A 17,317-nucleotide genomic window follows, 5' to 3' on the forward strand; every position below is an offset into this window, starting at 1 on the left:
CTGTGTTAGGTTGATTGAAATTCTATGTCAGAATAAATATTTCTTTCGTCTATCTGAGTAGGAATGAAAGACAAGGCCTTGCGCTGAATTTGACGGGAGTTGAATGAAACGTAAAAATCAACATTATTTTTGTCAATCATCGAAGAAGGCGTTGAAGAAGAAAAAGACAATTAGAATGAAAAGTAGATTTTGTACAGATGACATTTCATTTCCAATATTGCGAATGAAACATGAAATAAAGGCGTATTTGGTGAACGGTCGTTGAGAGGAAGAAATGTGAATGAAGCTATTTTTCGTTCAATTTTGCAGAGCTGCTGATTGCACAGCTGAAATGCATCAGAAAGTCGATGCTCTGACCCAGCAGGAAGTAATAGATCAACAAAGATGAAGCAGAAAAAAATGAGAGGAAGAAGAAGGTGAAGAAGAAGGTGAAGAAGAAGGTGAAGAAGAAGGTGAAGAAGAAGAAGAAGAAGAAGAAGGTGAAGAAGAAAAAGAAGAAGAAGAAGAAGAAGTAGAAGAAGAAGAAGAAGAATGTGAAGAAGAAGAAGAAGAAGGAGGAGGAGACGACGATGACGAACAAATCAAATACGTTGATTAAAGGTCGAGATTTGCTGAGGAGAATGATAACAAATAAAAACAGAGAGTTTCGATGAAATTTCTATTTTTTTCTCCTCTTTTATTATTGCGTATTCTTCTGACAAACAAAATCCTCCAAATATTTTTCGCATTCATCTCAATCATCTTCCTCCACACCCACAACCCCATCGATGGTGCCATTCTCCCTTCCATCAACTGCCCATCCACCTCTCTCTCTGCCTTCAATACCTCTTTTCTCCACCAAACACGCTCTTCACCAAATGCTCCTGTTGAACACATTGGAAATGAAACTCACAGAGAGAAATTAAGCAGATTGTCCTTCACTGCTTTGAATAGCTATCGCTTTGAGTGGTGCGAATGGAATGATTCAACTGGTGGATCTTCATCTGGCGGTGCACTTTATGTTTATTGTGCAAATGCCAATCTCACAATCACTTCCTGTTCATTCAACAAATGCTCAAGTAACGGATACGGTGGAGCGTTATATTGTAATCTTTCGTTGAAGATTGATATCGCAAAATCCAATTTCACAAGTTGTACTGCGGCTCATGGAGGAGCTGCTTATATTGGCTGGCCGCAATCCAGTTCTGTTTGGGTATTATCAGAAAACCGAGTTGAAAGTTGCGAAATAACAAGTTGGTGTGGAACTGGCTGGGAAATCGTGCTTGATAACATGACATCAAATGGAAAATTTTTGTTCAAAAATTGTGTCTGTATCGCAAATACTGGTGGAAATGCGACTGGCGCAGTCACGTTTCATTACCCTCCACCAGTAATACCTCTTCAATATTTGCTCCAAGAGTGCCAGTTCATCAACAACAAAGTCGAAAATCCAACTACCTACGGCGGTGCTGCGCTGTGCTGCACAAGAACATATGATTGGATGAGCGGGTTCAAATTCATCACTTTCTGCTTCTTCGATGGCAATTCCGCAACTAATGGAATGGGGAATGATGCGTTCTTCAATGGCAGCAGCATCACCCAATCCCCATTCAATCAGTGCGGGTCAACAACAGAATCAAAAAGAGTCTGGAATGCAGGAACAGCTGATAACGCTGTGTTCAACAGATGGCTTCCTCTCATAACAACATTCAAAATCGTGTCAAATAATGGAACAAACACCGATCTCTGCGGAATCACACAACTCAATCCATGCAAAACAATTGAATTTGCTCTTGTTCGCATGACAGATACCCAAGACGCCTCTCTCACCCTCCTTTCCTCAATATTTGTTCCAACTCAAACACTCACCTTCAGCGCAGTTGACACAAAAATCACTGGAAATGATAAACTTTTTCCGATTTCTTAATTCAATGCTTTTCTAATTTTCATCATTTTAAATATTAAACTTTCTTTAATCGTTTCATCTTCAAATTTTGATTCATTTTCCATATCATTGAAAAATTCATGAGCTTTCATCTTCTTTTCATTTGAAGTTTATATCATCGCTTATTTTTTCAAAAATCTATAACGTCAGATCAGATAAAAATACTTCTTCAAAATTTCTTCATCTATTTTCTCCTTTTCATCAAATGCAAATTCCACTTGTTGCTTTTGGGAATGCTTTCTATTATTCGTCTCTCAAAATGTATTTCTTCGTTTGAATCATCTTCATTTTCAACAATAGCCAATTTATCCTTTTTCACCTGCTCTCTTTTGTTCATTTTTATCATTTCTCTTCTTATTTCATAGAAATTCTTCCAATAAATGCAACCCCAATGAATTTTTTTCAACAAGAAATTTTCTGTTTCAAAAAACTGTTTTTTTGTTCTTCGGTGCTTTGACAGAGTCATTTAATGTATTTCGAGAGATCCAAAATATCGAAGAAACAACTGATTTTTCCTCCACAATATTCAACCAAATGATATTTTTCACACTTTCCCATTCATCATTATTCCATTTCTGCCTTTGTTTGTTTGTTTGTTAGCTTCTTCATTCACAAATTCTGTCTGCTTTTTTTTCCAAAATTTTATTTGGCACCAATACACGAGAAGAAGAAGACAATGATGAAGATGAAGAACGAAATGAAATTTCTTGAGAAGGATTCAGCAGCAATGGTGATGATAGCTTTAATGAAGAATTCAACGTTCAGCTTTGTGAGCACCAAAGACAACAACAGCAAACATGGCTGAAAAAGAAACTAATCCAATGCTCCAACTCAGAATATGAATGACAGAACAAGTCAATCAGAATTAATTGCTCTTCACATTCTTCTCATTTTTGTCCAGTTTTTCATATCTCTTTTTCCTTTTTCTTTCATCATTCTGCTTTTATCTGCTTTTTCTTATTGATGGAGAAAGAGAAGATACCTCACTCACATTCTTTTCTCACAATATAATCCAAAAGTTCTGCTCCAATTGCATTTCCCCTTCATCTGCTTTGTTGCCACATAAATAAATATTTCTTCATTCATCAATCATTTTCTATCCTTATTCTATTTCCTTGACTGATCTCTCTTAATCTCTGCTCAAAATTGTTCTTTTCCTCTCCATTTTTCTTCAATTCATGAAATGTTCTTAAAATCTATTCTTCCAAACCCCCTTTTTTCTCAAGCCCAATACAAAAACAATGCATTCATGAAAATATCAAACTTTTTATTTTTGGTTGCTGAGAATGAATTGAAAAGACGCAGCGAATGAACTCACAGCTTTGATGCAAATGATTGATGTGCTCAATTGAAAAGTCTTCCTTTGCCTTTTCTCTTCCATTCTCCAATTTTTCTGTTTTAAAAGACACTCAAAATGCAGCAAAAAGAGAAGACGAAAAAAAAAGGAAGAGGTTGAAGAAGGTGAAGAGGTTGAAGAGGTTGAAGAGGTTGAAGAGGTTGAAGAGGTTGAAGAGGTTGAAGAGGTTGAAGAGGTTTAAGAAGGTGAAGAAGAACGAGAAGGAGAAGAAGAGAAAGAAGAAGAAGGAGAAGGAGGAGAAGGAGGAGGAGAAGGAGAAGATAAAAAAGAGGAAGAAAATGAAGAAGACGAAGAAGAAGCTGTATGATGTGATGAAAATGAATGAACTGATGAGTTGATTGAAGGTTGAGATTTGCGGAAATGAATATAAATAATTAATAACAAAGGTTTTCACTGATATCGTTTTTTCTGGTTTTCTTTTTCAATTTTTGTGTTCTTCTTGCAAGCAAAATCCTCCAATTCAACCATCTTCCTCCACACCCACAACCCCATCGATGGAACCATCCTTCCCAACCTCAACAGCCCATCCTCTTCTTTCTCAGCCTTCAATACTTCTTTCCTCCACCAAACACGTTCTTCATCAAATGATCTTGTAAAATATAACGGATCCGAAACTCAAAAATTGAAATTAGAAAGAATGTACTCATTCAACCTGAACAGTTATCTCTTCGAATGGTGCGAATGGAATGATTCAAATGGACAAAATGATTATGGTGGTGCGCTTAAAGTTGTTTGCGAAAATGCAAGTCTCACAATCACTTCTTGTTCATTCAATAATTGCTCAATCACAGGCGATACTGCTGGCGGAGCGATATACAGTTACGATTTGTCAAATGTGAACATCACAAATTCCAATTTTTCAAACTGTTCTGCCACTCGCGGAGGTGCAGTTAATATAGATGGTCGACAATCATCATCTGTTTATTCATTCTCAGATAATAGAGTTGAAGGTTGTAAAATAAATGGTACTGTTGGAACTGGTTGGTATTTTTTTATTGAAGATTTTTCTTCAAACGGTCATTTCTTGTTCACCAAATGTAAATGCATCGCCAATACTGGTGGCGATTCAACAGGTTCTTTAACATTTCATTGGCCTCCACAAAACAAACCGAGTCAATTTTTGGTTAATGATTGTCAGTTCATAAACAACAAATTGACAAGTTCATCAACATCATGGGGAGGTGCTGCGCTGTGTTGCACAAACACCTTCACTTGGATGAGTGGAATAAAATTCATCACATTCTGCTTCTTCGATGGAAATACAGCAACAAATGGCAGGGGTAATGACGTGTTCTTTTACGGAAGTGTTATTACCCAATCTCCATTCCAGCAATGTGGCTCAACAACCCAAGCAAAAAGAGTGTGGAATAATGGACAAGCAGATAACGGTGTGTACAATGGATGGCTTCCAATCATCGACCAGAACAAAATAGTCTCAAATGGTGGAAGTGATGCCGATGCCTGTGGCAAAACACAGCAAAGCCCATGTGCCACCGTGGAGTATGCTCTCGGATGCGTTGCTCCCTTCAGCGATGCATCCCTCTCTCTTCTCATCTCCACTTTCACTCCCACAAACACTCTCACCTTCAGCGCAGTTTATACAAAATTAACTGGAAAAGATAACCTTTTTATAATTTCTTTATTATTCTTTCCATTTTCAGAGAATGATGAATTTCTTTTTTCAACTGAAGCACTTATCATCACATATCTTTCATTGAGCCCAAAATCAGCACATGTTATATTATTTCTTCTTTATTTCTTCGACATTTTCCATTTGATTTGGCTTCTTCATCAAATGAAAATAAAGCTCGTTGCTTAAATGAATGTTTTCAATTATTCTTCTCTTCAAAATGTATTTCTTCAAGCATATCAACAAGCTCTTCAAAACCTTCAATTTCTTTTGCCATTCCCATTTCTCCTTTTTCATCCGCTGCAGACGCACTTATTTCATAGAATTATCCTTCAATTATTTGCTTTCAAATAAACTATGCTCTCCTCGTTTAATCATCCTCTCATTCCATTGAAGGCAAATGACGTTGTGAAATTTGTCGAAGGTCATCCTCATAATCATTCGTCCCAAACATCCTATCCTGTCCTGTTCTTTATGTTTTCGGTGAATTCTTTCAGCTTCCAAATGAAAAAAGTCAAAGGCAATCTCTTTTTTTTGTTGCATGCCTGATGCTCGGCTATTCCGGATCAATATTACCCATTTCATTGCCGTGTTATGTCCGGCTGAAATTCTGTGAAAGTGTGAATATTTCTTTTGCGTTTCCTATTTGAGCAGATTTTAATGCTTCTTGATGAATTCAACAGGAATATGAATGAAATGGAGATAGGAATATTTTAAATTCGTTCATCGAAGAAGGCATTGAAGAAGAAAAGGAGGATCACGATTGTTGAAATGAAGATAGATGCTGTTTCAATGTGCGAATGAATGAGGAAGAATGAAGTTGAAGCTGAAGAAGAAGAGGAAAGAGACGAAGAAGAGGAAGATGTTGAAATCAAAGAAGAAGAAGAAGAAGAAATGGTTGAGTGAAGAAGATTTTGCGTGTTTTTGGCCATGCGGTTCATAACAGGCGTGCTTGTCGCTGAATAAGCAAGCGATTGTGAGAAGGCGAATTTTGTGTTAGTAAATCGAGAAATGAGGAAGATGATCGATTGAATGAAGGAGAATTATCAGAAGACGACGAAGAAGAAGATGGAGAAGAAGAAGATGCAGTTGAGAAACGCTGAATCAGTCGAACGATATTTATAAAGTTGAGAATAATTTGTATGAAGTTGTTGATTGGCCAAAACGTCTCGCTTGCCGTATAAACTTCAGATTTGTTTGAAAAATTCAATCACAAAATTTGTGACGAACAGATTGTGGAAATCAATAAAACTGAATATTTCCAAAGTCAATTCACTTTCTTTTTGCAATTTCCTTTCCTTTCCCCTCAAAAATAGAAAATGAAGATATATCTCAATTTCCATTCCTTTCCATTCCCCTCTTCCATTCAACCCCCAAAATCATCAGAAAATATCAAACCCATCCTTATCTTCAGAATTCTCAGTTTCTTCCGTGAAACATTCTTCTCCTCTCAAAAAAAATATCCATCTTCCATTTGAATATTTCTCATTTTCCCTCTTCTTGCACACTTTTGCCCTCTTTTCTTTCTTTTCCAAATCCATATCTCCAATCAACAATAAGCCCTCTTTCATCATCCTCAGCCACTTCTCTACATATTTACTATATTATCTCCTCAAAATCTCCACCTGCTCTTCTCCACCTTTTTGTCTCAGAATTTCTTTCATTCAAAAACCCCTCTCGAAATATTAGCATTCAAAAGAACACTCAACTCCCACCCCCTGCCACAAAAAATATTCTTCCATCTCTTCTCTGCCCCATATCCCTCATGTGCCTGGTGTTGGCGAGATAAACATCAAATACTTTTTTGTATCGTTGAGAATATTATTAAAGGAGATGATCATGCCAAAAACAGAAAAAACACCTCTGCACATCCACCACAATGTGTACGGGCTGAGAAGACCCTTCAGTGAGATATGCAATGTATTTTGTGGGGACGCGTTCTGTGCTGCAATTTGACCATTCTGAGACTGAAATAAAGAGATTGAATTTTTGAATGATGATGGCTGTGGAAATGAGTGTGCTTGGCAAAATACAGTCGAAGTTCAGTTTGGCCTTTATTTATTTTTCTTTATATGAACATTTATCTGTTGACTGTTTTTGTGTTCCTTTCAGGGCAGGGGGCGAAAAAGAATGAAAATGAATGAAAGCGGGATATCTCGTTGTGCAGGGTGGCTATCTAGCTGAACCAGCGAATTCATATGGAAAGTGCCTAGGGTGAAGGGATTGGGAAGGGAATTGGAGATGATATTTTCAGACGAAAAACAATGATGTTTTTCAATGATGAAAATGGAATTTGAGCAGAATACATGAATTTCACATTTTTCAGAAGGAAGGGAAATCAATGCATTTGATGGAGAAACAACTGATGGAAAGGATGATTTGCGAATCAGATGATGAAACATTCGAAAAAGGAAGGAATTATAAAATTGAATTGGAGAAAACAGTTGCCAATGGGATAAAAAACAGAAAGTAACATATAAAAATGTTTAGAAGGTTTGATATTGTTATTTTTTCGAAGTGATTATTATTTTGTTTTAAGAATGCTGAAAGAACGAAGGATTAGATGGCTTTGAATAAGGAAAGCAGGGAAGAAATAAAAATTTTCACAACAGCAACAAATATGCACCGATTCTTAGAACTTCAATTCGGATGGCGAACGACAACTTTTTTGAGAGGGCCTTTCATTTTTTGTTTGTGAACCAAGATCAACTCGGATGAGAAGTCGAAGGGATGAAAAAAGTGAATAAAAAGTGCATGTTCGGCTGAATTGACAGGAAAACGTTGTGAAAATTCATAAGTCGAAGATTTTACATGCATCAGCATCATTTCATCTGATAACGCTCCAGTTGCTGCAGAAATGTTTCAATGGCCAATGACTGTTTCATTCAACACAAAAAATGTTTTTTCTGATAGCGCTGTATATTTTGGTGATTCTTATTTTGCTGAGCATTCTGCTGGAAATACTGCAGACTTCTTCTCATATGGCTCAACTTTACCACAAGCCACTCCAACAGAGAGAGGAATTTTATTCACAATATCTGCTCATCTTCTTCTTCATATTTTATTGCTTACATCCTTATTTGACTATCTTATTCTGCATCGTCTTCATCTTCTTCCTTCTTTGGGATGCGGAATGAGCGAAAATTGAGTGAATCTGATAAAAATTAATTCTTTTTGAGCATTGCTCGAAAAGATATTGCTTTTGGAGAATGTTTTTTTGGAAAATGTTAATAGCCTTTTACTCAACGTCGATGAATGAAATAAGGAGAAGATGGCTAAAGATTTACAAAATTACACATGGGAGACTAGGAAATCAGTCCAACCGAAAAGAGAGACAAGTCACTTTCACAGAAATGGATTTGGCACTTCCTTTTCATTGAGTGTTTTTTGGAGAATTATTATCATATTCTGACAGAACAACTATTTGATTTGCAATTCAATTTGTTGGACATTTGAAGCAGAAGGCAGACATTGAATATCAAATGGCATTTGTTTCTTCAAAATCTTCTTCTTCATCTTCATTGGCAATTCAATAAGCTCTCCCACTCACTGATTTATTCTTCAACATTTCATCCTTCTTTCAACGCTGTTTTTTTTTTTATCATTCATCATCTGCATCACAAGGATAGCAATTTTAACGTTTATTGAGGTCCATTACGTAAGACTTATTCCGATTGCTCCACAATGATGCAGTCAACTCATGTTAAAAAAGTCTTCTTATCCATTTTATTTGTTCTGAAAAAGCTTCTTCTTCTTCTTCTTCTTCATTAACATCGTCTCTTTTTCTTCCTCTTTTTCTTCTTCTTCACCTTCTTCTTCTTCTTCTTCTTCACCTTCTTCGCCTTCTTCGCCTTCTTCGCCTTCTTCGACTTCTTCGCCTTCTTCGCCTTCTTCATTTTCTTCATTTTCTTCATTTTCATCTTCATCTTCGCCTTTGTCATCTCATTCATCACTATCAACCTCGAAACAAGCAAAACAATCTTCTTCTGTATCATATTCTGACACTTCCTCATAATTTATTTCGATTTCTTTCTCTGTCTTTCCCTCATCTTTTTTTTATTCAACTTCTTCGCCTTCTTCTTATGCCAATATCTTCATTTGATTCCACTTTCATTGTATTTTTAGCACCAATAATTCAGCGTTATTTTCTATTTTTTGAAGAGAAAGAAGAGGCAACCACTCGAGGGCATTCAATTGACGTGCAGATATCCATCTTTATCGAAAATCTTCTGTCTCCCCATCTGTTGCAAGTTTAGTGATTGGGGTTATCTGTTCTTCTCAGTTCAACTTATAAAATACGAAATTATTTATTGTTTAATGGACAACATCGAATAAAGCCTTCCAGCTCTTGCGGAAATATCTTTTAATTGTTCATGTATTTTTCAATCTCCTCATTTATTCACTTTTTTCAGCTTCTTCTTCTTCTTCCTTCTCCTCTCAACTTCTTCTGCTTCATCTTCGTCTTTTTCGTCTCACTTCCTGCTGGGTTAGAGCATCGATCTTCAAATGCCTTAATGATATTCAATTCAGCAGCGCTGCAAATTAAGCCGAAAATTGTTTCATTTCCTTTTTCTAGTCTCTGCAGTCAATCGATAAAAGTGCTTTCTTTTCATTTTTCATTCACGATTCCGACGAAGAAAATAAACTATCTGCTCAAATTCAGCTCATTTCATTTCCATTGCATTCTTCTTCGATTTCTTTGATGATCAACAAAAATGATACTGTTTTTTTCATTTCATTTAACTCCCGTTAAATCCAGGGCCAAGCCTCATCTTTCATTCTTACTCAGAAAGACAAAAGGATTTTTCATTCTTTCACGGAATAACAGCTAATGTTATTTTACAAAGGAAGTTGTACAATGTTTAACCAAGAAAAGCTGATCATCAGGCATTCAACAGAAAACGGAGATCGAATCTGACTTTTTTGATTTTGAAGATCAAGCATCTGAAGTTAAAAGGAAATGGTATTGAAGCAATTCATTTATGAAATGGATGTGTTCCTAAATAGTCTTCAGCAGATTACACAGATACGAAACTGGAGCGAATTGTTGAAAATGAAAAGGAAAGGAAAATCTAGAAGAGCATGTTGATATGCCTGAAGAAATCCTATTTGAAGAGATGAAAGCGATGAATCTTATTTCATGAGCTTTATTTTCATTTGATGAAGAAAAGAAAATAGATGAAGAAATGACGAAGAAATGTTTTTATATGACCGGAGATTAAAGATTGATTGAAAAAAAATAAACTTCTGATGAAAAGAAGATGAAAGCTTAAGGATTTTTCTGTGAAATGGAAAATGAATCAAAATGAGAAAATGGAAAGAATAATAAAGAAATAAGAAAAATGTTGTCATTTCCATTGATTTTTGTGTCAACTGCGCTGAAAGTGAGTGTTTGAGTTGGAACAAATATTGAGGAAAGGAGGGTGAGGGAGGCGTCTTGGAGGAGGGGAATGAAGGCGTTGAGGGCATACTCGATGGTGGCACATGGGGTCTGTTGGGGTCTGCCACAGGCATCTGTATTGGTTCCATTGCTGGCAACGATTTTGTTCTGGGCAATGAGGGGGAGCCAGCCATTGTACTCAGCGTTATCAGCAGTTCCTTGATTCCACACTCTTTTTGTTGGGGTTGTTGAACCACAATTCTCAAACGGAGATTGAGTGATTGCATTGCCACTGAAGAACACATCATTTCCTCTTCCATTTTTGGCAGTGTTTCCATCGAAGAAACAGAATGTGATGAATTTCACTCCATTCATCCAAGTGAAGGTTGCATCCAAATAAATACCAGCTCCACCACGAGTTGTTGAATTTGATGTCAATTTGTTGTTTATAAATTGGCAATCATTGATTGAAAACTGATTTGGCTTATTGGTTGGAGGATCATTGAATGTTAGAGCACCAGCAGAATCTCCACCTGAATTTGAAATACACTTGCATTCAGAAAACAGAAATTGGCAAGATGATGTCATGTTGTAGATCCAGAAATACCAACCAGTTCCACACCAATCTGTTATTTTACAACTTTCCACTCTGTTTTCTGAGAATGTCCAAACAGAATCAGATTGAGGATATATTATTTCTGCAGCTCCTCCATGTCTCGCCTGGCAATTTGTGAAATTCGATTTTGTGATGCTGATTTGTAATAAATATTGACAGAATATTGCTCCTCCTTCGCCATTGCTTGATGTACATTTATTGAATGAGCAAGAAGTGATGGAGAGATTTGCATTTGTGCAAACAACTTGAAGTGCACCACCTGCTGAAGATCCACCAGTTGTATCTTTCCATTCACACCATTCAAAGCGATGACTGTTCAGATCAAAATCAGTCAATCTTCCAGGTTTCGCTCTTTGAGATTCATTTCCTACATATACAACAGCAGCATTTGGTGAAGAGCGTGTTTGACTGAGAAAAGAAGCGTTGAAGGCAGAGAGGGAAGTGGATGGGCTGTTGAGGTTGGGGAGGATGGCTCCATCGATGGGGTTGTGGGTGTGGAGGAAGATGGTTGAGTGGATGGAGAGGGATGAGTGAAGGGAGAAAGAGGGGATTGTTTTGGAGTTGGTGTTGGTGGAAGAGAGAGAAGAGGAAGAGGTGGTTGAGATGAATGAATTGAGTGAGTGTGAAGGAAGGGATGGAAGAGATAGAGAGGATTGGGGAGATGAGATGTTGGAGAAAAGGGTGTTTGAGAGATGGAGATTGAGGTGGATTTGGAGGTGGGGATGGGATTGGTGATGGATATGGAGAGGGGAAGGGGAAGGGGAAGAGGAAATGGAAGGGGAAGAGGAAGGGGAAGGCGAAGAAAAAGAAGAGGATGAGAGTGAGGATGAGAAAGATGAAGGAGATGGGAAAAGGGAAGGGGAAGAGAGGGAAGAAGGAGAAAAAAGGAAAGGCTGGACGAGGGAGACGAATGAGGAGAAAGAGGAGTGGGAGATGGAGAAGGAGGCAGGGATTGGGGAGTGGGGATCTGGGAGGAGATTGTTTGGGGTGGAGAAGAGGGGGAAGGAGAAGATGGCAGGTTGGCGGGTGGTGAGGGAGAAGTTTGTGAGGGCGAGGGAGGCATGAGCAGAGAGGAAGAGGGGGCAGTGGTGGTGGTGGTGGTTGTTGGTGAGGGAAGGTGGGTGGACGGTGCAAGTGGAGGAGCAGATGGAGGCAGCTGAGTGGTGTTGGGCAGTGAGGAGTGGGCAACCGCTGAGAGGGATGATGTTGAGATGGGTCACACACAAGGAGGTGTTGATGAGGGCGAGGCTTGTCTGAGCACCACAGATGGGATTTCCTGAAAATCATTTCGTTTTTTTTTTTTTATAATGTGTTCATTTTTCATTGAAAAATTCAATTATTGATTAAGTAATACAATCTTTCAATATTTTAAAATTAGGTGTAAATAAGTTTGAATAATGTGAATGAATGATAATAATTATTTTTGCTGGTGAAATAAAATTAATTTGAGAAGAAAAATACAGAAATTTGAAAATCGATTCAATAAAAAAATTTTTTTATATATTTTTTATTCATTTCTGTGAAAAGCGACATATCGTTTAACCACAATCGGACATAGTCACAAATAGTCGTGCAAAAACCGATGTGATTTTATTAGATTTTGACTGTTATTATTTGTTTACAATTTTCAAATAAAATATCTCATTTTCCTTGCACACAAATTGTAATGAAAATTTTGATTTGAAGATCGATTTTTGTTCAGACTCCTTTTATTTCAGCTTAGAACAAGAAAGAACGTGTCTTAAAATTTGTTTCTCTTTTTTTTTCAATTTCAAAAGAAAAATTATCACAAAAAAAAAAAAAATAATGATAATAATAAATTTAAATAAAATAAAATAAAATAAATAAAAAATAAACAAAAATTAAAAAAATAGAAAAAATAAAAAAATAAATAACATGAAATTAAATAAAATAAAGTGTGATTATTCATGAATATTTGTTTTTTTGATGTAAGAGTTTTTGAAAGTTTTTTTAACGTTTACGAAAATAGTTTTCATGCAAATAGAATATGAAATTTGATTATTAAAAAGCCAATGTTTATTATGAAGTCATCACATGTTTAACTTCTAATTGCAAAATCTCTTAACAGCGTTAATTCTGTGTCAACTTTTTAATAGAATTTTTTCCCTTATTGGCACTTTTTTTGTTTTTGATCGCCAACGTTCAACAAACGTTGATTGGCTTTCAGCACATTAAAAATTTTTTAACCAGTTTTATTCTATTTATTTGCTGTATTCTTTTTTATTTTTGTTTTTTACACATCGAGAAATTGAGTTTCTTTTTTTCTTTCTTTCTTTTTTTTTTTCTAAATTTAATAGGACTTTCTCTAACCAACCAGGCAACTCACAAGAAATTGATGAGTTGTTTTGAATAGCAAAAACTATTATCTAACTTATTTTAAATGCTTTTTTTTCACAAACACTTTTTTCTTGTTTTTTTCACATTTCATTTTTTTAACAACATGCAAGGACAAAACTGATTATTTCTTTGTAAATATGATGAAATGATAAAAAATATAAATATGACGTGAAATACAAACAGTCTAATAGTGAAGTGTTGTAAAAATTAAACATTAATTTTTTCTATTTGTCTTTTTCGGACAAATGGAGCAAACAAAAAATGATCAACGATCTATTTTTTGTGATATAGTTAAATTCTTGACAAATAGAAAAAATTAATGTTTAATTTTGACAACACTTCACTATTAGACTGTTTGTATTTCACGTCATATTTATATTTTTTATCATTTCATCATATTTACAAAGAAATAATCAGTTTTGTCCTTGCATGTTGTTAAAAAAATGAAATGTGAAAAAAACAAGAAAAAAGTGTTTGTGAAAAAAAAGCATTTAAAATAAGTTAGATAATAGTTTTTGCTATTCAAAACAACTCATCAATTTCTTGTGAGTTGCCTGGTTGGTTAGAGAAAGTCCTATTAAATTTAGAAAAAAAAAAAGAAAGAAAGAAAAAAAGAAACTCAATTTCTCGATGTGTAAAAAACAAAAATAAAAAAGAATACAGCAAATAAATAGAATAAAACTGGTTAAAAAATTTTTAATGTGCTGAAAGCCAATCAACGTTTGTTGAACGTTGGCGATCAAAAACAAAAAAAGTGCCAATAAGGGAAAAAATCCCATTTAAAAAAGTTGACCATTCATACCAAGAATTGTTCTCGATTTTAAAACTGAAATTCGAAGTTGAAAAATACACCAAAAATTATTCAAAATCGAAAAAGTTTAAAACAACATCGAAAAACTTTAATTCAATATCGAAAGTATTTTATTGAACATCGAAAAAGTTTTATTCAAAATCGAAAAGGGGGTTTATTCGTTCAGAATTTCAATTAAAGTCAAAGCCTAAAAAGTTTTATTGTTTCAAATGTTGACAATAACAAATGTTTATTTGTTGGGAAATGTTTTTATTTAGTTATAAACGACTGTTTACTGTGATAAAGACTGATGTCAATCGATTCTTTTATTAATACAAAAATTGAAAACGTTTTATTTTATCAGCTTCCAACGCAATGAATGAAATTCAAAACATTTCGTATTCGATAAATGAAATAAAATTCTATTTTTTTGTTCAAAAAACAAGATTTAGAACGATCCTATCACTTTTATTTTTTGCAAAAATTGCTTATTATATTCTGAGCACATGTGAAGAATAAAAAATATACAATTTATTTATATTCACGCAATTGAATACAATCAAACACCAAAAAAACATCAAAAAATTTTTTTCTAATTGAAATTGACAAATCTCTCAGATCAATAACTGAAAGAAAAGAAACTGACATGAGAATGAATTTTTCAATTTTTTTCAAATTTTTTCACGACAAAAAATTTTCGATGAGAATAATTTTTGGTGTAGTGGTCTATATGGGTAATTATTTTTGAATCCATATTTTTTTCATCAAAAATATCAGTCTGAGAATTCGCTTCAAATACTGATTAATAGATACTGAAAAGTTATTATTACTCAAAAGATTGTTTTTTCAAAAATATATTTTCGAATATCGTTTTTTCAAACAACTATAATGTTTTTTTTCCTTCAAAAGAATAATTCCTCTTCAAAGAAATAAAAATTTGGAATAATTAACACCCCGAAAAAAGTTATAATTTCAAAAATTATTAGCCATATCGTAGTAAACAGTTGTTAAAAACGAAAGAAAAACATTTCATATAAATAAATATTGGCAATAATTAACATTTGTATCAACAAAATTTCCTTGGTTTTGACATTAATTGAAATTCTGAACTAATTAACTTCATTTTCGATTTTGAATAAATGTTTTTCGATGATGTTTTAAACTTTTTTGATGTTGAATTAAAGTTTTTCGATCTAGAATAATTTTTGGTGTATATTTTTAAATAATTCACTGAAAGAAAAATAACTGACATGTGTCTGATTTTTAGAATATTATTGACAAATTCGAAGATAATTGAATTTTCACACTCAAATTTTTCTTCTTCGACGTTGAATTATAATTTGTGTAAATGTGTGCAACAAAATTTAAAAATTGAAGTTTTTGATGAAAAAACTTAATATCAAAAATAATCTCTTATTTGTCACAGAAGTTATATTCACAGAAAACCTTTTTTTCATAATTCTTATACCATCGTTCTAAAACCCGGTACTTTTTCTAAAACTAGGGAATATTCTTCTGTGATTATTCACACAAAATTTCTTCAAGTTTAAAGTGAATTTTGATTATATTTTTTGAATAAAAAATCAAAACATCCTGATTAACAACAATCTTTATATTTAATCATGAAAAAGCCAAAACACACACACTTTTTCAAGAAGTTAATTGAATTGGATTGAACAGTAAAAATCAAAATAGTACTGAAATTCTTCGCAAAGTTTGCATCATCATCGTACGAAATTAAAAGTCGCTTTTTCTTAACTTTTCTTTCTCTCAATTCATATTTGTTTGATGATTTCTCATAATTCATACTCTTTTCATTTGGCTCATTTATGTTGCTCAGCAATTTCCTTAACTGATTTCTGGATTGTTTCACTTTTTTTGTGCGCATTTTCACAGGAATGCTGTCATCCTTTCTGTCTTGAAAATTTGAAACAGAAGTTTCCTTTCTTTCTACTGGCTTCATGTTGCTGCGATCCATATGGCTTGTTCTTGTTTTTATCCTTTTGTTTGTTGGGAGAAAATTTTCCATACAACTCCGAGTCCCAGTTTGATTTTTTTTCTGTTCTCTGCGAAATGGGTGAACCAGAAACTCTTGACAGAACAGGTGCTGCCATCACAGGCCAAATACCAGTTTTCTGAAACGCGCTTTTTATTGTTGATGGAGATGTTGAAGAAGTGAGTGCTTCAGGAAGAACTTTTGCTAATTCACTTCGAAACGAAGAGGAAGAATGTGGTTGCGGTGGGTTGAAATTGTCATTAAAAGTCTTTTTAAATCTTGCAAATATGCTGCTGTCGCATGGCTGAAGAAGATGAGTGAGATTTGGAGGAAATCTCATCATTATTATTCCTTGTTTATCTGCGCATTTCTCAACTTTTTCATTGATGTGAGAAGGATGGTTATCAAGAAGGAAAACAGCTTTTGGCATATTTGAGAGTTTCATTTTTGTTTTAATCGAAGGAATCCAATGGGAAATCATGATCGTTTCAAAGATTGATGAATTTATCCATCCCGAAGATGATGAGATAAAACGTATGTTGAATGACGTTAGGGTTCGAAATTCTACTGGAAGCTTTCGACTGGAATACAGAAGAAAAGAAGGCAAAGACGATCCATCAGCACAAACACAAACACAAAGAGTCGAATTTGTTGTTTTGTTGGGAATTGGATGTGACGGAGGAATTTGATTTCTCAAACACACGCACAGCTTGCATGAGCTTTCTCCGCATCTCAAAGATGTTTCATCGAAATTAAATATACCGTTTTCACCTATATTGAATGTATCCAAAACATTTTGAATCGATCAAACCATTTACGGATACCATTTGGTGACTGTGCCAACATTTTGGATCGTTCCATCGGTTTGGATAATGCAGATTTGAGTATTTTGTTATGATCGATCAAATAATATGCAGCTGAAATACATGGAAATTTTATTTTTGTTTTTTCCTTAGAGTTTTCTTCATAATAATCTTTCATCTAAATAATAAAAAAAAATTAAAAGAAATAAGAAATTTTAATTTCAAACCATTTTGTAGATATCTTTTACTCGAACAATTTTCCCTTCTGACAGCATAACAAGCGTTTTGTTTTCTATTGTTTCAATCATTGAGTCTGTAATAATGGAAGGTCTTCCATTGATTCCCACTTCTCTGTTATTCTTCTGTGCATTCACTCCTCGATACCAAGAGCCTTTTGAAATTATTCCAGATCCGATTGCCACATGAGGTGACACAACATTATTCTTTTTGATTTCAAAAATTT

At 34.5% G+C, this 17,317-nt stretch overlaps 3 protein-coding genes across 3 annotated transcripts; 2 read left to right on the top strand and 1 right to left on the bottom strand.

The window, feature by feature from the left end:
* Positions 1-1,270: 1,270 nt before the first annotated feature.
* On the top strand, positions 1,271-1,906 carry MONOS_16530c2 (uncharacterized protein; the record flags this gene model as incomplete). Its single annotated transcript, XM_067869434.1, has 1 exon — positions 1,271-1,906. One exon carries the CDS (start codon positions 1,271-1,273, stop codon positions 1,904-1,906), a length of 636 nt encoding a protein of 211 aa, XP_067735341.1.
* A 2,671-nt stretch (positions 1,907-4,577) lies between these two features.
* Positions 4,578-4,835, bottom strand: MONOS_16975 (uncharacterized protein; the record flags this gene model as incomplete). Its single annotated transcript, XM_067869854.1, has 1 exon — positions 4,578-4,835. One exon carries the CDS (start codon positions 4,833-4,835, stop codon positions 4,578-4,580), a length of 258 nt encoding a protein of 85 aa, XP_067735342.1.
* A 6,843-nt stretch (positions 4,836-11,678) lies between these two features.
* Positions 11,679-11,972, top strand: MONOS_15928 (uncharacterized protein; the record flags this gene model as incomplete). The annotated part of the gene is made up of 1 exon (XM_067868829.1): positions 11,679-11,972. One exon carries the CDS (start codon positions 11,679-11,681, stop codon positions 11,970-11,972), a length of 294 nt encoding a protein of 97 aa, XP_067735343.1.
* Between the last annotated feature and the right edge of the window lie 5,345 nt (positions 11,973-17,317).

Source organism: Monocercomonoides exilis, assembly GCF_001643675.1.
Source record: "Monocercomonoides exilis strain PA203 chromosome Unknown scaffold3-2548433, whole genome shotgun sequence".
Classification (NCBI taxonomy): Eukaryota; Preaxostyla; order Oxymonadida; family Polymastigidae; genus Monocercomonoides; species Monocercomonoides exilis.